The sequence below is a fragment of the Elephas maximus genome, chromosome 16, assembly GCF_024166365.1.
Source record: "Elephas maximus indicus isolate mEleMax1 chromosome 16, mEleMax1 primary haplotype, whole genome shotgun sequence".
Lineage (NCBI taxonomy): Eukaryota > Metazoa > Chordata > Mammalia > Proboscidea > Elephantidae > Elephas > Elephas maximus.
Window position 1 is genome coordinate 47,094,340 of NC_064834.1, and position 20,867 is coordinate 47,115,206.

The following is a 20,867-nucleotide window of genomic DNA, read 5'->3' on the forward strand; positions in this document are numbered from 1 at the left end:
GTCTTGGGCAAGCCACTACACCTTGCCACGGTCCTTTCCTGGATAAAAAAAAGAGCGTTAGAGAGATGATCACTAATGTCAGCAAGGCTGGCATGTTCTTATTTTCAGAAACGCCATTACATCAGTGTTAAGAATAAAGAGTTTACATAAAAAAGTTCCAGGACTAACACACTATTGGCTGGGCATTCTGAGTTGTTCTACACCAGTGGAAACAGACTGATGCTTGAGGCCACCTTATGCCCTTGCTCAATACCCTGATGCTCTAACCAGGGTTAAATATAATTAAAGAAAAAAAAAAAAGTGGATATCAAATGGAACATAGCTCCCAACCCAGAGCTTAAATCTGACCTCAGTAAATCCATCATCCCCATAGTTTAAACACAGGCCAAAAACTATGGATAAGAACAGGGAACCTTTAAGGATCTGTGAGTTCATCTTATTCAGGGCACAAGCAGCTTACCGTCTATGTGCAGCTTTTATTACGTTAATTGCTAAGTAAGTAGAATATGCCTCCCACCTGGTAGGCAACAATTCCACCACAAAACCTCCCATGTTGGATACTAGGGTTGATACTACTAAAACGGAATTTCATCTTCATTCACATAGAAGCCTGGGCCTATGTAGGTGGGGATCTTACATCTTGAGATATTAAGTGAATACTTAAACAAAGAGCTAAATACATGAATCGATTCTGTGGCACGATGGACACTCATTGTGATCTTTTGGTCTCGTTACTACAAATAATCCAACACATCAAATGCTTCCTCTTGTCTACTTCCACAGACAGGTACAGGTGTCTTACCCAACACTGTTTGGACTGTGCCTGGCAAGGGGGAGAGGTACAGTCATTTTTTTTTTTTTTTTTTTTGACCTTTGTCTCACCATCTGGCAGCAATGATTACTATCGTTCAGCATCCCTCAACGTCAGCATTATCCTAAATCCCTTTAGGAAAGTCCACTCAGCAAAAGAGCAGAACACAGAAAGAGGACTGCAGACTTTAAAGGGAAAGGGGCAGACTTTAAAGGATGTGAGCACCCTTCCCCAACTGCCACCACTGCGTTCAAAGCCATTCTTCCATCTCTTAATTGATTACAGGAAAATGGACAGAAGAGCCTCGTTTACTCTATAGGACCGTTCCTCTGGGAATGCAAAGTTCAGAAAGCATTTATCATATCAACATTTGATGACAACAGAGCTTGTGAATTTGCTCATTTGCCAAATATGTAGAATCATGTCTTCCTAAGTCCCGGAGAGAATGGACTCCATTCTCTGCCCTGTTAGTCACACCACTACGGCACAGACATTTCAGCAGCTTCGAGAAAGGTCTGCAGCTTGAAGCTCCTGGCTAGGGTTTATCAGTGCTTATTGGGGTATCTTCTATCTTCTGAGTTAAAAGCAGTAGAGTTATAGGCAACTGCTTTAAACTTTTAGAAAATGTATCATGGTCATTATGCTTTTTCATTTTCCTCCTGCATCCTTCCACACTGAAACGATGCTTTGGGGCCCTGCTGGCGCAGCAGTTAAGAGCTATACCTGCTAATCAAAAGGCCAGTGGTTTGAATCCACCAGCCGCTCCTTGGAAACCCTACTGGGCAGTTCTACTCTGTCCTATACGGTCGTTATGAGTCAGGATCAACTTGACAGCAATGCATTTAGTTTGGTTTTAGTCAATAGAGGGGTGAGAAATATTGGAGAAATATGTGGGTAGACTTCCCTATAGAACATCAAGGCTGGGGAGGGAAGGAATGAAAGAGGGAAGCAAACTCCAGTCTCCCACCTACAAGGCATTGAACAACCTCTTCCTGCACCCGCCTTGTCCCTCCGCCCAGGTGCAGCAGTGCTGGCTAGACTTGGCATTCATATCCCAGTGCCCGTAGGAAACTCAGTCTGATTTTTTAGGTAAGTAGACCAGAAGAGGAGTGACTGAACCTGTGTCATATCACAATTCACAATGAAGACTCAATCTTTGCTTCTAATAGCGAAGCCATTTCCCCTCTCAGGCAGGCGCCTAGAACGTTTACTTCCTTCCTATTTTTAGCTGAGGAAGAGCTAAGAAATTTTAAAGATGTGATTTACCTCTTTATCATCATGACGTCTTCGAATAAATTCTTCTGTGGATTCCAAGTAGTCAGCTGGTATAAAATGTCTTGGTGATTCTGAATCTTCAAAACAACAAAGCAGCATTAATACAGGCAGTGATTTAGTTCAGGAAAGCAGGTTGGGAAACGAATTCCAGCTATTAACCTTTCACCAATTATAAATACCAAGATTTTAACAGTCATTATTGATCAATAATCAAATTCTGAAGAAAACATACCACCCCCCTTTTGGATCTGCTTGTGAACTAGTTTAATACAAAGACAACTAATCAGAAGGCAAAAGGTGAGCAAAAAGAGAGGTCCTTCTCTGAAAAAGTGTCCTACTGAGAGGCGTGCAGTATCTTACAGGGACAAACCGTGCACTCACACACAGACAGGGCCACCCAGACAGGCTGCCTCTCAAAAAACCATGGGGAAAGTTGGGGATTGGTGCAAACTGCAAGGGGCTCAAGAGTTCCAATGGCTGAATTTCCCAGATGAGCTAAACGGCCAATTTTTCTTTCAAAACAGTTTGGTGGTTAGTCTAAATGACACGGGGACTTTGTTTTTAAAGAAGTGCAGCCACTACGAGCCATGATTAATTGCCAAGCAAAACAAACAGAAAACAAAGGACAGACCAGAAAACGAGCACCAAAGGCACAAGGGAGGGGGGAGAAAGCAAGCAAAGTGGAGACACAGATGAGGTGAGACTAGTCAAAGACACAAAATGCCACCTCCGCAGGACGTTCCCAGTTCACTTTGAGGGTTGTTGTTCCTGTCCAGGCCGTTGTCTGAGAACGGCACAGTGTTCCCATTACTAAAGGCCTTTAGGCAGTCCTCTGGCACTGCCTGTCTCTCCTGCGGGGGCTCTGAGATCTGGCTGAGCCTTTCCATGGTGTACCGGGAAGACAGGCGTTTGGGAACAGAGGGCTTCCCCCCGGAGGAGAGCTCGTGCTGAAGGGGTTGACTGGGGTGGTCTAGCTTCTGGCACGCCAAGGGGCCTGCGGAATCACCAGAGGAAGACTGTCTGGAGGGGTGCTGGAGGGGCTTTTTCAACCGAAAAGGCAGGGGGCTCATTAGGTAGATGTTCCTGAGGAGAATGCTTTTGTCGCTTCTGGGGTCTGGGCGCCAGTCAGGCTGTCTGGAGGTCTGCTGCTGCTCGTGCTTCCTGATGGTTGTGAAGCGGGTGTACGAGGCCGGGCAGGTGCCCTTGCACTTGTTGAGGCGATGTCTGGGGAAGTCTCCGTGGACACTGCTGCTGCTGCCCTCTCTACTGTCACTGGAGATGTTTGAACAGTGGTCTAGCTCGTCAGAGCAGACTGAGAGGGGGTCAGAGGGTACAAGGCCCCTGAAGCCCAGGGTGGGGTCCGCCATATTGCTACATGTTGGGGAGGCGTAGACCCGACTGGGGTTCATCACATCCATCTCCCTGGGCTGGAGCTTGGTCGACTCAAGGAGGGATTCGGCTGAGCGGGCTGAAGTTAGGCCGCTCCGGGACAGCACAGGTGTGGGGGACTTGCTCAGTCTGCCGGACAGGTCCAGGGACGGCATGGACCGGGACCGCTGAATCAGCTGCTCAAAAGCTGTGATGCGGGAGGAGACAGTATGCTTGGGGATGTGCTCTGAGCCCTCCTGGCTGGGGCCCAGATCGCCCCTGGCCAATGCCAGGCTGCTCCTTTCAAAGTGGGAGGCAAGATCCCGCACACTCGAGGAGGAGCTGGAGCCCAGGAAGAGGCCGGCTCGGTTGATCTGGTGCATGTCCCGGTAGAACATGGAGAACTGCATCCCAGCCTTTCGTGAGAGAGGACAGGGCCTCCTGGCACTGGAGCTGTACTCCTGGAGGCTCATGGTGCTGCTTGACTTGCTGTCATAATCCCGCCGGGAGCGTGTGAGCAGATTCTCGATGCTTCCCCCCACATGCAGGGGGAGGCCTCTTCTGGAATCATTTAAAGAAGCTGAAACGCAAAGGTTCTCATAGCTCTGAGCCTTCTCAGAAGGTAACAGTATGCTTTTCTGTTCCTGCAAAAGAGCGCTGGGAGCAGAGAGCCTGGGTTTGAATTTGGAAGGAAGGATTTCCGAAATGCAGGCTTTCGCAGCGGAGAGGGGCTTCTTGTGTTTACACACAGGGCCTAAAGCATTGCTAGTGTAAGACGTTCGGCTAGGAACTGAAGATGAAGAAATCATGTGAGCATTCCCACCTTTACGGTCCACTGGTAAGCATGCAGAATAAAATAAACAGACCCATTAGGTTAAAGCTGAAAGCTGCTTAAAAAAAAAAAAAGGGGGAGAGGGAACATGCTCATTTTTCTTAAGGGTTTTTTTTAGTTTTTATTTCCAGTCCATGTCTGGAAGCAAAATAACTGGTGCTGCAAAGCAGGTACAAAGATGCAACAACAAAAAAATGGCCATCCTGCTAAAGTCAGGAAAGGCTGAAGCTCAGCTAATTCTAAGAAAAGGGAATTAGAACAAAAAGAGAGAGAGAGAGAGAGAGATGCTTCAGGGACAGCAAGGTTGGGGGTTCAAGGGAAGGGAAACTATTAATACCAGAAAGAAAAATGGCCGGTGAGAGAACAGGGGAGGGGATATCGAGGACTCAAAGGCCTGGATAAGGATCCGAACAGGTCAGAGCCTATCGCAGTTGCCGGCAGCTGCCCCACCGCAGCCACCACCACTACCACCACCATGGTGACAGGTGTGTTCGGGACACAGAGACCTACAGGAGTCACTCAATTACCTTTAGTGGAAGCCGAGCTGGATGGTCGCTTGAGCCCACTCAGGCCCTGAAGAGGGATGTCACCACCTTCCAAGACACTTTTATAAATCTGTCTCTCATTCTCCAAGCTAGTGAAATCCCCAGGGGCCCCATCTGATTCCCTCTTCACTGCATGGAAGTTGGAAGAATATATACTATGAACAATATAATTTCAAAAAAGAGAGAAAAGGAGGGAAAAAAAAGGTAAGAGTTAGCATTTTTCTCAAAAGCACATTATCAGCTGAGGACTAAAACAACTTGCTGGCCCCCTAATCACACACTGCCCTTTCTAAAGGGCGTTCTCATGTAGACGTAGATCTCTACAGACAGGATGGGCCTACTGGTGCCCTGAGTGCTCAGGAAACTTGTCTAAACAGGAAAGTGCTCTAATTGAGAGGACTGTATTTGTGCTTGTAAAAAAACACCTCTGTGAAACAACGCCGGGGGAGGGTGGGAGGGAGAAAGGAGGGCAGGCTGGGGGCCCGGCGCTGCACACAAGTCGGCCCAGCCCAGGGCATGAGTGGAGCCTCTGACGTGGCGCTGGCCAGGGTCAGCTATCTCAAGTCCACTACTTGGACTATTTTCCTGCGTTTTCTTCACAAACAACTTGATTGATAGAGCATTAAAATCATCTGACAATCAGCAGTATAACAAGGGGCTCAGCTGCCCTGGGCCTCTGGGAAAATCAGAGACCAAGAGAAGCTGGAGCCTTCCATTCTATGTTCTCTTACTAACACAGCCAAATTCTGCACCCACTTCTTTCAAAATGTGTTCAGAAACTTATGACATGTATTACGAGTATAAACTACAGTTCACTTATAGGCGTCATTTATTTTTTATCATATTTTTGCAAGTTACCACAAATCCTTTTTGGAATGAGGTGGGGCATGGAAAAAAAAATTAAGAAAACTTGTTGAGCCCTTCCCTTCTCCTAATCCCAGTTTTCTATGCCCTCAGCCACTGACACATTGAGACACACACACACACACACATTTCTCAGATAAGCCAATGACCAGTTTCCCACCCAATTACTTAGGCTTCTGCTAGGCTGCATTTCAATCTGCTGAATTTCAGTCTATTGGTATCAACACTATTTTTTTTTTTAACCTCTGAAGATCCACAGCTTGATGAAATTCCTTCTCCAATATTTTATTATGAATATTTCAAATACATAGAAAAATTGTAATAGTGAACACACATATACCCACCACCTAGATTCTGCAATGAACATTGGGCTGCATTTTCATCACTCATCTATCCATCCACCTTTCCTTATACTCACTCGTCAAAGATGGAATTTTTTTGTACTTCACACAGCTGGCCTAAGCCCCCATGGTCACAGATAATGACAGCAATAGCAACCCTACACACCACTTGGCAAGACATCTTATGTGGGCGGCACAGGACTAAATGCTTGACAATCATTCTCTCTCTAATCCTCACAAAAAGATCCTATTTTTTTCCATTTTTGAGATGAGAAAACTGAGGCACTGAGGGATTCCATCTCTTGTCAAAGCACAGTTAGTAAAATGGCAGACCTGAAACTTGACCCATATCGTCAGACTCTACAGATAGTATTCTCGGTCATTGTTTTATAACATTTCCCCATGACCAAGGAGAAGTTCAAAAACAAACAAACAAAAACCCCATTGCCATTGAGACAATTCTGACTCATAGTGACCCTATAGAACAGAGTAGAACTGTCCCATAGGGTTTTCTTGGCTATAATCTTTAGAGAAGCAGATTGTCAGGTCTTTCTCCTGAAGAGCTGCTAGGTAGGTTCAAATTGCTAACCCTTCAGTTAGCAGCCAAGGGCTTAACTGCTTGTGCCCCCAGGATTCCTATCCATCTTCCCTAGCTCCTCTTAACTTCCTTCAGCCATGACTCTAGGCTATAACTGGCTGCCTGACCTCACATTTCCTCTACTTTACTGGCTACCAGAAGGGCTGTCAGAATGCACCCTCTCTCCCCTTACTCTACTCTCAGGCTTTATTCCACCCATTATCACCATTTTTTCCTGTTTCCCCACCAGGACAACAAACCAGCACTAAGGGAGCCTCTCAGCATGGACCAGCTACAATCAACTGTTTTCTTTCTGATACAAAAGCCAACAAGCTTTTACCAGATGTGAACACTTTGCAAATGAAGAGCTCCTTGTTTAGAAACAACACCTAGTAACTCTAGAACAATATTTTTAAATTTAGCACCCTCATCAGTTCTCCTAATGTTGGAAAGGTGGGCATCATTTGCCCCGTTGTACAAAAAGGGAAACTGAAGACCAGGGTGGTGAAGACATTTGCCCAAGGTTATAGAATTGTTAGATCTTTGCTGTGTCCAAGCAGGTCAGAGAAGAATGAGAAAAACAAACTGACACCCCAGGCTGGATGAGGAAGGCCCAGTCAGGATTAGCAGCTACTGATTACTTAACAAAATAAATTACGTTCAGAAACTCAGCTCTGAGCAGACCGGCCTGAGCCAGGGCAGCAAATTTACCCTCTGGCTAAGACGCAGAGCTGGCTGCCGAGTTTCAAGGGAATTCAATGAACATACACTCACAGTAAGACCAAGGAGAGAACAGAGAAATCATGTAAGGGTCATCGTTTCCAACCGTTCTCACAGGCAGGCTGTGGAGGTGGGATACTGGAAGTCTGGGATTCCACTTTGACTCCAGCAAGGAATGTGGATCAGGTGAGGCAAATTAGCTATGAAAATACTTGGAAACAATCTTTTTCTCTCAGCCTGAATTTCTTTCATCTGCAGAAATAACAAGTGTTTGAGACTGTCCAAGAAACCCATCTTCACATCCATTTTCTATACAGACCTTTCTGTTGAGCTCCAGACACATACATTCAACCACCTTCTAGATTTCTTCACTTAGATGTCCTTTAGGCATCTTAAACCCAACTGTCCCAAACTAAATCCAGTTCGGTTCTTTCTCCAGTGCTGAAAATCCACCTACCATCACCCAAGCTGAAAGCCCAGGGAGTCATTCCTTCTTCCTCTCCTTGCTTCCCAAACCTAATCAGTCACCAAGTCCTGTCTACCCCTCTTCCAGACACAGATCACACCAGTCCCTTCCCTCTCTGTATCCCTGGTGTCTCTTTCTCATCACTTCACCCATACCTTTGCAGTATGTATACCATCACTCCTCCAGCCTGGGCTCCCTCCAATCACCTTCAAAGCACTTCCAGCAATATTTCTGCAAATGATCTGCTCATGTCATTTCACTGCTCGTTTATTCACTCAACAAATATTTATTGAGCACCTACCTAGTGTCAATTGCTCTCCTAAGTGGAGATTCAGCAGAGCAAAACAGACACAAAAGTCCACCCTCAGGGAACTGAATTCACTCTTCAGAACCATTGGGTGAGTTCAGGAAGGGGAGGTGGAAAGTAATTGCTGTTAACTGTGGCTTTAGGGAGAAGGAATCTATCTGAAGAGGAAGGTTTCATCATTAACATTTTGTACTGCATGAAAATTTTAAATTATATTCATGTTTTATTAGCAGCTCCCTCTAAAGACTTCCTTGACCTTTCCTCCCCACAAGACAGAGGTGCTCACTCCCTCCTGGGGTCCCTGACAATACAATTACACTGGATTTTGATAGCTGTTTGCAAGTTTGTCTCCTCAGTTATACTCTGGACCCTTGAGGGCAGGCAGTTTATGTTACTAATCTTTGCATGCCTGGTGCATAGCACTATGGTTCAATAAGTATCAGTTGAATAAATATTCTGTAAATTAAATGCCTACATACACACAGATTTCTGACACATTTGTCCAGGAGAATGTCTAATGTTTCATATAGTTCTTCAGGTAATGATTTGCGTTTTGCTCTTAGATTGAGGGAAAAAGGCATTATTCAGGGAGCCCTGCTGGCGCAGCGGTTAAGTGTTCAGCTGTTAACTAAAAGGGAGGCAGTCCGAATCCACCGGCTGCTCCTTGGAAACTCTATGGAGCAGTTCTACTCTGCCTATAAAAAAAAAAAAAAAAAATTTTTTTTTCTATAGGGTCACTGTTAGTCAGAATCGACTAGACAGCAATGTGTTTTTTTTTAGTTTTTGCACAGTTCTATCACCACCACTTGGAAACCCTGTTTAAGAGCTACGGCTGCTAACCAAAAGGTCCGCAGTTTGAATGTACCAGGCGCTCCTTGGAAACCCTACGGGGCAGTTCTACTCTGTCCTATAGGGTCGCTATGAGTCAGAATCGACTCAATGGCAACGGGTTTTTTTTTTTCCATCATCACCACTTAGGAAAGAGCAGCTTGTTCTTGACTGCCACCTGCGGGTCAAATATAGTAAAACTCTTTGGTTAGGCAAAGACTTGTGCTAAACAGTGATGAAAATGAGTAGTCACTAAAAAAAAAAAATACGAAATATAAAAATAAAATACAAAACTGCACATTCACTTTGAGGCAACTATAAAACATTTAATTTTCGAGGGCAAGGAATGATAGTTGTATTGGGATACTGAGATTACAGGTGAATTTCTTCCGTCCTGTTCCCTGTTTTCTTTAACGTTAATTAATAAATTCTAAATTGCAGTCTGTCCAAGATATGAAAGTGGATTTAAAACTACACCATCACTTCTCCAGTCCCCACAACATTCCGGACCTGTGCCATCGGTGACTCCTCTTTCTTCATTCCTTGGATTAAGTCAAGTCCCGCCAACGTTTCTTCCAACAGATCGTTCCCGTCCAGCAATGAAAGGGGTCTGACTCAGTTTGCAAGCTGCCTGCCTGTTCTAAGTAAGGTAGAGTCTAGCAACGCGAGATGAATAGACCCATTCATTTATCCAGCAGGTACAGACGGTGTACCTGCTATGTGTCAGACACTGCACTTAAAGCTGGCTCTTCACCACACTAATTCCAAATATGGAAACATCTTACTCATTTAAACAAACTGGGAGAAAACCAAGCTTGATTACTGAAAACTCCCCAAATGGTAGAACAACAGAAGGAAAACTCATCTATTCCTGCTAAGTATTTCATGAAAGGAAGACTAAGGCTGAAAAACAGGTTTTTGGAGATTATTTCAATGATATAAGTGAAAGTGCTGGGTAAATTAACACATCAAATATCTTTATGTACATAAATACTTAGAATGGCTGAAACCATTTTCTCTTTTAAGCGGTTTATATTAGTGCCCTTCAATCCTGTTAAATATTACTAATAGTTGCTAACTTGTTTTTTAAAAGCTCAAAACCATGAAACCTTATATAAGGCTTCTATAAATTACTGAAATTTAAATCAGCATGGTACAGATGAGAGTTTCTTGCCGACCTCAGTCCCCTGGCCTAGAACTTCATTGCCCCTACTCTGGATATAGCTCTGCCATGTACCAGCTGTGTGATCTTGGGCACTTTAATTATGCCACTTTTATGTGTCTGTTTCCTTGCCAATCACATGGAGATTAAAAATAACAATCCTAGGATGCTGAGAGGATTACATGAGGTAAGGTATATAAAGTGCTAAGTATAGAACCTGGCACACAGTAATTGCTCAATAAATCATTAAGATTATCATTTTATTCAAGACCTGTGTTCCTAAACCTAACAGCCAGTGGTAGCTTTTTCTTCTGAATTTTTTTTTCCTAAATAATTTTATTATTGTGATAAAACATATTAACAAAAATTTGCCATTTTAACCATTTTTAAGTGTACAATTCAGTGGCATTAATTATATTCACCATCACCACTATCCATTTCCAAAAGTGCTTCTGAACTCTTTTGACCCTAATAGTCTATTTTGTTCATTTGCCACTATGCCTTTTTTATTTTCTAATAGTCATCTTATTAGATCTACCAAAGCTTAGGAATTTACTCAGCTGGCCACCTGAAGCAGCCTTTTCTGCCTTGTGCATTCCAGGAAGGTGGGGGTGGGAGGGTAGGCCGGGGAGGCTGGGCAGCAGGGTTAACATTAAACCAAAAAAACAAATCCGTTGCTGTCGAGCCAATTCCGACTCATAGCGACCCTACAGGACAGAGCAGAACTGCCCCACAGAGTTTCCAAGGAGCACCTGGTGGATTTGAACTGCTGACCTTTTGGTTACCAGCCGTAGCTCTTAACCACTAAGCCACCAGGGTTTCCGGGTTAGTAGTGAGCCGTCCTAAAACAGCAGGGACAAGGAGAGATCTGGTTAAAAAGCCCATCTGGGTGCTGGGAAGTCAGGATGTTCGAAGTGACTAATCAAAAAAAAAAAAAAAAAGCCACACCCAGTGCCGTCGAGTCAATTCCGACTCATAGTGACCCTATAGCAACCCTGTAGGACAGAGCAGAACTGCCCCATAGAGTTTCCAAGGAGTGCCTGGTGGATTTGAACTGCCAACCCTTTGGTTAGCAGCCGTAGCACTTAACCACTACACCACCAGCGTTTCCAGTCAAAGTGACTAGCCGAGCACAAACAGGCGGTCTTTGGGAGCTAGGGGAGTTTGCTGGGAGCCGTGGCTTTGAAAAGGCCCTTTACCCTCGGGTAACCTAGTGTCATGAATTGAATTGTATCCCCCCAAAATATCTGTCAACTTGGCTAGGTCATGATTCCCAGTACTATATAACTGTCTACCATTTTGTCATCTGATGTGATTTCCCTATGTGTTGTAAATCTATCACTCTGATGTAACGGGAAACCCTGGTGGCGTAGTGGTTAAGAGCTACAGCTGCTAACCAAAAGGTCAGCAGTTCAAATCCACTACTTGGAAATTCTCAGAATTGACTCAATGGCAACAGGTTTGGTTTGGTTTTTGGTTTTTATGATGTAATGAGATGGATCAGTGGCAGTTACACTGATGAGAGCTGCAAGATGAGATAGTGTCTTAAGCCAATCTCTTTTGAGACATAAAAGAGAGAAGCAAGCAGAGAAACATGAGGACCTCATACCACCAAGAAAGCAAAGCCAGGAGCAGAGTGTGTCCTTTGGACCCAGGGTTCCTGCACAGAGAAGCTCCTAGTCCAGAGGAGGACTAATGACAAAGACCTTCCTCCAGAGCTGACAAAGAGAGAAAGCCAACTCCTGAAGCTGACACTCTGAATTCGGACTTGTAACCTACTAGTCTGAGAGAGAATAAATTTCTCTTTGTTAAAGCCATCCCCTTATGGCATTTGTGTTATAGCAGCACTAGATGGCTAAGATACCTATGGTCATCTGGCTGGCTTCACCTCTGAAAACACATTTCTGGGATCTAAAAGGCATGTGACTGTTGTCATACTTTGAGCTGACGGCACAGCTCAGTTTGAAACTCTTCAAGAGAGTGAGCTTAGAGGGGCATCGAACTTCCGTTAAGGGTAGGAGAAAAATCTGGAAATGCATAGCGGTGTGGTTGCACAATATTGACTGTAATTAATGCCACTGAATTGTTCATGTAAAAAATGCTGAAATGGCAAATGTTTTGTTACGTAGATATTTACCATAACTTAAAAAGAGAGGCTGAGCCCCAGAGCCCATCATGGGAGGAGAGAGGGGAGGAGGTCCTGATGCCATATCTGAGCCTGACGTGTCTTTGTCATATTGGTGGCCTGACCACCACCGCCAGGGTAGGAGCAAGAGACTTTATACCTGGCCTTCTCCAAGGCAGAAACTGACCTCTAAAGCAGGTAACATTCACTCTATCTGCCGTCTTAATACATCTCAACTTCTTCTTATGCTCTGGGGTATAGTAATAATAAAGCGCACATATTTATAGAAGGTAAATTAACATAAAAAATCTAACTAGAGCTTTTGATTACTACTCTAAGAGGATTAAGATTTTTCCATTATTTCACTGAAATACCCAAATCCCAGTGATTGACTTTCAAGTGAAACTCCTCTTGCAAAGTACCTTCTTTGGCAAGGTAGGTAGGACATGCCCAAGTGACCATAACACTTGTCAAAAAATCCATAAACTCAGCATTCACACCAAGCCAGGCTTCTTATCTGAACAGGTGAACTCTGCTTGTTTTGGATTTACCCAACTCAGACAGCACAGGTAATAAACAGTTGTGCCCCTCCCCTGTTGTATTCACAAAACAAGATTATAGACACGATGGTGGTAAGATAGGGAAGTGCTCCTTCCAGAACAAGCTCCTTTTCCAAATCTACTGGATCCATCTGGTATGTAAGACTGAGCCAGGAGCTGTGGAGACATAATCCTTGCCTTCGAGGTGTTTATAATTTATCAGCAATTATAAAAACACAAAAGAATAATTCAGGTATATGGCAATAGACATGTGTGCCAGGAGAGGTACTAACCTGAGATTGAGTATAGAGAAGTTCAGTTAGGGACTATCTGTACAAGCTAAAATGTTTGCCATTTACCAGGCACGTAACCAGGGTAACGGTAGTGCTCCAAAATGTTGAACTGGGACAAGAACTGCACAGCAAAGTACTCAGAAAAGTAATCTGGTAGAGGAGTCAGGGCGGTTTGGGGAGGGGAGAAGAGCGAGGGGCTGGTGGTTACCCCATGCAGTGAGTGGGGTGTGTACACACTATCACTCAAGAGTCCTAAGATTCAGTATAAGGACATCCATTCACATCTCTGTAAAGAATCAGGTACGTCAGCCTCCTGCTTGGCCCCATCTTTCCCATGAGGCCCAGCCCTAGGACCCAACCCCACCGTCCCCCAACCTTTACATCAGATTCCATCTGCCTCAGTCATCCCTCCCACCCCACCCCCCCGCCCAAGAATCAGCAAAAGATTACAGTTTCAATTCTAAACTCAACAAATTAACTCACATTCTAAATGTAAAGATAGTAATGCAGGGAAAGACTTATCAAAGGTAGTATGAATCACCACAAAATTAAATTGGATGAGGAAGAAAGGACAGAAGAAAAGTAATCTGAAGACTTTAATTACACTGCAATTTGTCACCAAACTGTACATCATTCGAAGCCACTGGACTGCTACAAATAAAACATACTTGTGGTCTAAAACACAAGCCTCTTTCCATTTCTGGTATTTTATACATGAAGCTATAAAAACAAAGTGGCAACTTACTATCCAGGAGGCTCTGAAGAAGTTTCTGGAGTGGGGCTGACTGCTGAGCTCTGTAGATGTAAAAAAAAAAAAAGTAAAGACGATTTATTTTGACTCAGATATTTCACACCAAGGGGAAAAAGAGAGCAGTTGCCTTCCTTTTCTAATTCAGTTAAGTACCTTGGGGAGACAGGAAACCTGACTGGAAAGGTTTTCAGTGCTGATGGAGGGTGGTGGTCTCTTTCTTTGGGAGGGCATTTCTGGGCAGGTGGGCTCACCTACTCTCTGGTCTTTCCCCTTCCAGTGGATGCAGCCAAGGGCCTCTGGATGGGTCAGGACACCACCTCTTGGCTTGCATTTATCTCAAGTCGCAGACCCACTGAGTGGATGGCCCACTACTTGGCCAACGTGCATTAGTGTTCCTACCACAGCACACCCTTCACCAGCTTCTCCTTAACCCTCAAGCTCTCCTGCCAAACCCATCACAGGTTCCTTCATGTGCCCCAGGTGCCACCCCCAGAGGGAGAGTCATCCAACTCTTTAGGTACAGAATGTACAAAGTGAATTTTAAAATACCACACTGTCTTGAGATAATTTGTTTACGCCTGCAGGTTTAGAAGGGTGCAAATGGGGAGAAATGCAATTTCACAAAGCCTGTTAATGATCATTTTGGCACGGGTGGGGGAAGGTTTTATAAAGTTATGGGCCACTTCCCAAAAAGAAGAAAACAATTAACAGAGAAAAAGCAACATAATTATATACTTAAGGGTTTCTGTTGTTGTCTTGGAGAAAAAAATACAAAGGGTTTAATGTATTTGTTTCTTAAAATAACATGGTAGTTGAATAAATCAATGCAAAAATTAATTTTAAAAAATATTTGTATGTCTAATAGTGACCATATAAATGAAAAAAGCTACCTGGAGGAGAAAAGACATTTGGGGAAAAGGAGAGAAACTCAGAGGGAAAAAAAAAAGGAGGTTGTGAAAGAGATGACAGGGAGGGAGAGGTAACCTTCATTAGGGGCTTACCACCTGGCCCTCTGCCTGATGAAACACTCTCTCAACCTGTTGGGTCCTTTCATTTCTGAGAGCACCTCTGCTCCAAGATGAATACTCTCCCCCTCACCCATTATTCCTCAGAGAGGGCGCCCTTTCTTACCTCCACATCCAACCTCCCAGCTCTTTTGGCTGCACTAATCTTACCTGCCCATTATCTGAGCCTCCCACCCCTTGGCACCTGTCCCATCCTGGTTCTTCTGCTACCTTTGATGACCATGTTGTATTGTTGTTAGGTGCTGTTAAGTTGGTTTCAACTTATAGTAACCCTACGCACAACAGAACAAAACACTAACCAGTCCTGCACCATCCTCACAACCATTGCTATGTTTGAGCCCACTGTTGCAGCTACTGTGTCAATCCACCTCACTGAGCGTCTTCCTCTTTATCATTGACCCTCATGATGTCCTTCTCCAGGGACTGGTCCCTCCTGATAACATGTTCAAAATATGTGAGATGAAATCTCACCATCCTTGCTTCTAAGTAGCATTCTGGTTGTACTTCTTCCAAGACAGATTTGTTCGTTCTTTTGGCATTCCATGGTATACTCAATATTCTTCCCCAACACCATAATTCAAATGTATCAATTCTCCTTTGATCTTCCTTACTCATTGTCCAACTCCTGCATGCATGAGAGGCAACTGACAATACCATGGCTTGTCCCTGGTGCATCTTGGAAAAACTTTTGCATGACTTTTTTGAGTTCTCTGGGAACTTCTTCCTTCATTCTTCGATCATATCCATCTTTTCCATCAGAGCCGTACCCCTGTGGAGTCCCCTGATTCTTTGCCACATACTTACCCAGCAACCTCCAAAGGCTTCAGAAACCTCTTAAGTATCAAACCTACTCACCTTCCCTTGGGGTCTGCTTTTCTGGACCTCTCTGGAGCACTGGATATTTCTCATACTTTCCCCCTTGCTCCATCACTCACTTTCCCCCCTACCTCCCCGAACTGTTGTTCCTCTGCCCCTGCCCTTCTTACCCTGTTCCATGTCAGTATACCCCAATAGACAGTTGTTGGTCTCTCACTGTTTCTCTCAATATGCTTCCCCCTCGGATGCTTCATCTGCTCCAAGGGCTTCAACCATTGCCTCTCTGAAGGTGACTCCAATCCACTTCTCAAGCCCTTGCCCATCTCATGAGACCGCTTTATACTTCCAACTGTCTGTTGGATGCTCCCTGTATGATACCTGACCAACACCGCAAAAGTAATTTACCAAAACTAACTTACTCCTGCACTGGTTTCCTCCCATCTTTCTTACGTCATGTACTGATACCTCTACTCTTCCAGCTGCCCAGTGAAAAAATCACGGAGTTGTCTTGCCTCCCACCTCTGTTCCATCCCCCCAATTCTTTGTTCTTCACACCAATTAATTAAAATGTGCCATTGGCATTTTCTCTCATGTCTGCCCTTCCCCTCCCTTCACGCTGGTCCAGTGCCAGTACAGGCTCCCACCACTCATGCCTGGGCTACCACGGTAGCCCCCTCACTGCCTCTCACACTCCAAGTTCTTCTTCCTTCAATTCAGCCTCTCTAGAACAATGCCACCTACCTTCCCAAAACACTTCCTGAATTACCTCTTTGGTCTGAGGGCAGAATCAACCATCTCTGTAGCCTTGCTTCATGAATAGCTACAATCTCTCTTTTCTAAACCTGCCTCTCACTACTCCCACCCCAAAATTTCAAATCTAGCTGAACCTGTCTACTTATCCTTTGAATATATCCTAAACACGTCCACTTCTGTACTCTAATGCTTTTACTATGTCCCAAAATGAATGTTCCCTTCCTTTGCCACATGTCTAAGCTCTAGACATCCTCTGAGATCTCTGCTAACCTTCTCTGAGAAGCCTTTCCTGATTTTCCACAAGATTTCTCTCTCTTCTCACACTTAGAGCCCATCCCCTTCCTTCAGCTCTTAGCAAGCACTGAGGTGTACTGTTGGGTATCTTACCTACGAGTGTCCGACTAAACTGTGAAGCTCCTGAGGGCAAAATTCATTTCTTATACTGACTTAGAACCCTCCACAGCATGTCTTATGCACTTTAGGGACTAATTTGAAGATGACTCATTTATGCATCAGATACTTCTTTGCCCACCCACTATGCCCCAGGCAGGGTTCCAGGTGCAGTAACAGTCTGTGCCCTCAGGGAGGTTGCAGTTTAGTCCTTACCTAGTGTCTTTCATCCTTACATGTGTTACAGAACCTCTTACAATTTTGGACTACAAGAAATGCTCCCATTTTCGCTTTTGGCTAACATGTAATCTCAGAGCTCCCATACTGTGCCCAGCCCACCTGTAGCCACAGCCCTAACTTTAGAACTAGCTGTGATTACTTCCCACCTCAGATGTTCAATCCCATAGTGGCTGCACCTGGTTCCAGTCCCCTCCCCCATCACCTCGATCATGCACACTGCATGTCTCACTTCAGGTGCTTCCTTCCAGTTTTGATTCCTGGGCCTAACCTCTGCCTCCCTCATCCTCCGGTGACTCTCTGGATTCCTGAATTCTAACTCCCCGGATCTGGCTGCAGCTACTCAGCTTCCGGCCCTCTTACCTCAGCTTTCCTTGGCTGCAGCCACAATCCCCTGGTTTCTCTGTCCCTTCCCTGATTTTGGTCTCTGACACATAACTTTGTATACTGACTCACTCAGGCCGATGGCCTGACCACCTTGTGTGTTCAGCTCAACTATAACATGGGTCAATTAGCAGTTTTCACTTTTCCTGCCACCACCTGTGGATCTTCCTGGCTTCTTCTGCAGTGTCCACAATCCTTTATTTCCTATAAAGATATCCTTCCTTGTAAGCTTTTTTGTTTTTGTCAGGGAGCCTGGGGGTGGGGGGACAGTTTTCCAAACATTTAGTATTTTCCCCCTGGGAACCTTTACCTTGGACTCCCTCTCTGACACACCATTTAATAAACCACATCTTGACATAGCTCCCTTTAAAGACATCCATGCAGGTTGAGTTTCAAACACTTCTTTGTGGCCAGGCTGCCTGGCCTCTGGAGTGCAATCTTTCAGTAAGAATTTTCTGATCTTTAAAATGACAAATACTACTGCTCTGACAGCGCCATGCACATAAAAAAAATGAGAGGCACTCAAATCATGCCTGCTGCTTTTGAAACTGATCTCTGAGGTTGGCATCTCCCAGGGCTGCAAAGAAGCCAAGGAAACTGCCAAAACTGGCTCTCTGAAAATTCAGAGAAGGCATGCAGAGGTGAAGGAAGGGAATTTAAAAGGGCCGCCTCCTGAAAGCAAAGGAAGAGAATGGTAAGGGGGGTGGGGAGGGAGGTACAAGTCGCTGAAGTCACCAGTCATGCTTCATATATTTGAAAAATCCCCTTTAAGGAAGACTCCAGCTCAAAAGAAATCCAAGCAAAGATTAACACTGGGGAGAAGAAATCTAAAACAGGAGTCAGAAAGCCATGCAACTTAAAATAAACAGCATAACCATCCATCGCCTCGACTACATCCAAAACTGTTCATAGCAAAGAAGAAAACAAACAGCTTGAAAGAAACTGATGGCATGAGAAAAGCTAGGAAATACCTGTGACAGGTTTGTACTGTGTGCTTTATTAAGCGTCTCCATTTTTTCTAAATCTGCCTCTAACTCTGTTTGGCAGAGGTTGAGATCTTTGTCTAGATTAGTCTGGTTCAAGAAAGAAAAGACCAGAAAAAATGTTTTAGTTTAGAGGAAGGGGAGAAAGAATGGAAGGTTAAGTTTGAAAAAAATGAACTTTTTAGTGTTACACTTTAAAAAGGCAAAGATGGCATGACTAAAACACAAGAGTTCACTAGAAATTAGTTTAAAGACATGAAAACAGAGAAAGCAACATTAGGCATATAAAATATAAATCCTGAAGTAATCGGAGCTTCTAAAATCTATTTTACTTGCTAAAGAGAAGAACGATAAATATCACAAAACCTACCTTTACGGAAATACCTACGTTCTCTCTTTCCAAAGTATGGCGAATGTGGTAATTGTTATATGCCAGAAGAAATAACTTCTTTCAAAATCTTTAGACATTAGCATAGGTTCTATGAGACTACTTTGTTAAACTGTTTATCACCAAGCCAAAAAAATTTTAAAAAGTTATCACCAAAAAAAAAAAAAAAAAAAATTTAAAAAAAAGAAAACAAACAAAAACACCACACCACAACACACACTAACCAAAGCTAGAGAGCACGCACACACCACAGAGGCGGCGGAATTACCTTTCTATCCTCTCTAGGAAGGATAGAGCAGTCTCCAGGAGTATAATCCCATATCTTTTTGGGAGGCTGACGGGAAGCAGAGGAGGAAATGAAGAAATGAGCATAAAGACATAAAGACAAAGACGGAGACTTGTTCAAACAGAGAGGGGCACACTTGGAGAACCATATCAACACAGAGGGGTGAACTCAAAAGCAAACAGGGTGGGCTGTTCTAAGAAGGTCGCCTAAGGTCACAAGGCTCCTCTAAGAGGGACCGTGGAGAACTCAGGAGCCAGGGACGTTAACTAGAAAGTTTGTTTCTATATCTATGTCTCAAGAGTAAATAACTGTTAGAACCTAAATAGCAAAAACTTGAAAAAAAAAAAAATTAGAAGGAAAGCATTAACATCAATTTGAACAAAAAGGTTTCAGTTCCTCATTGTTCTTTTCTAACTAAGACGGACACTGGAGTGTCTACATTTTTGAAGCAGTCTTTCCCGCTGTAAAATTCATCGTTGTAACAAAATGTGTGAATTTAGTAATTTGTAATTAGTAATAGGGTAAAAAAAAAAAAAAATTTTTTTTTTTTTTTTTTTTTTTGGTAAGCTGGACTAAATATGCTTTCTGTGGTTTTTCTCCTCTCGTGGCAATGAAATCTACTTACAACATGGGTGTTAAATACTGCACTGTATACACAATTTCACACCAGTTGTTTTAAAATTCTCATTTTACAGTTTAGATAGAATTTGATAGCTACAGCTGCTAACCAAAAGGTCAGTGGTTCGAGTCTACCAGGCGCTCCTTGGAAGATCTATGGGGCAGTTCTACTGTGTCCTATAGGGTCGTTATGAATCAAAATCAACTCGACGGCAGTGGGTTTGGTTTTTGGTTTTGATTATTGATACAGACATACTTTCCACCCCTCTTAGAGAGGACAGTTTAAACTTGAACGGTACACAGTGAGGTTATTTCTGTTTTCTCTTTTAATCTCTCATGTTAGAATTAGAGCTTCATTCCTAACACACGTATCAGCCCAGAGATGATGTAAAGTGTGAGGAGGAAGGGGTTGGGAGGGTGGGACATTCAGAAGCTTTGGGTCAGTTCTAACTTTGAAACCTGGCATAAGCGTTCATCCCACCACTGGGTGGACCCTCCTGTTCTCCCTATTTAGACTTGGCATTTCTTATTTGGTGATCTGTAAGGAGATGAGAACAAGGGCTCATTTATACCTCCTACAATTGTACACAAATTTCATAATAATCAACTCAATGGAAGCATTCAAATTGGTTTATACTGTGAGATTTTGCCTTGAGCTTACTAATAGATCACATTAATTTCTGTAGAAATTAGAAGAAAAAGCTGATACCCAGCTTCGTTTTAATAAATCTGCAAAAGTGATCTGGATCCAAGGTGTGTTTACCACTGACAACAGGTCAGCAATATCATCTCTGTATGTGGACCTTCTGTACTTTGTACAATAATTCGTATTAACAATTATCATTCATCTTTAAGCACTTAATACACTTGGACTGTCCATCTTGGAAGGAGACTTTTAAAGTCACATATGGTACTCCTAGAATTATGTACTGCAAAAGAAAAAAAAGACAAGACAGCATTTACAAATTAAACTGGTTTTAAGTACACCTAAAAATGATCCCTGTGGTCTTGAAATATTTTATATTCTATAACAATCTGTTACAGCTAAAAGGTATTACAGTCAGGATCTTGCTGAAATGTCAGATTGGTTTTGGCTTGAAGGACAAATGTCGAGTTGTCAAAGTTTTGGCAGGCTCTACTCAGTCAAGGGAAGGGTGTCCCAAATGGTGAGGAAAAAAGTCAA

General features: G+C 43.6%; 1 protein-coding gene across 9 annotated transcripts in view; it reads right to left on the reverse strand.

The window, feature by feature from the left end:
• Window positions 1-20,867, reverse strand: part of SORBS1 (sorbin and SH3 domain containing 1) — a 248,800-nt gene that overhangs the window by 36,540 nt on the left and 191,393 nt on the right. For 8 of the 9 annotated variants that reach the window (XM_049855957.1, XM_049855953.1, XM_049855954.1 and 5 more), the window contains 3 exons: window positions 13,799-13,848; window positions 4,814-4,986; window positions 2,078-2,163 (listed from right to left, as the gene is read on the reverse strand). In XM_049855957.1, coding sequence (XP_049711914.1) covers window positions 2,078-2,163; window positions 4,814-4,986; window positions 13,799-13,848 — 309 coding nt within the window. Of the gene's footprint in view, window positions 1-2,077; window positions 2,164-2,813; window positions 4,290-4,813; window positions 4,987-13,798; window positions 13,849-18,380; window positions 18,483-19,048; window positions 19,115-20,867 lie in introns of all 9 variants that reach the window. The other variant, XM_049855961.1, reaches the window with a different exon arrangement.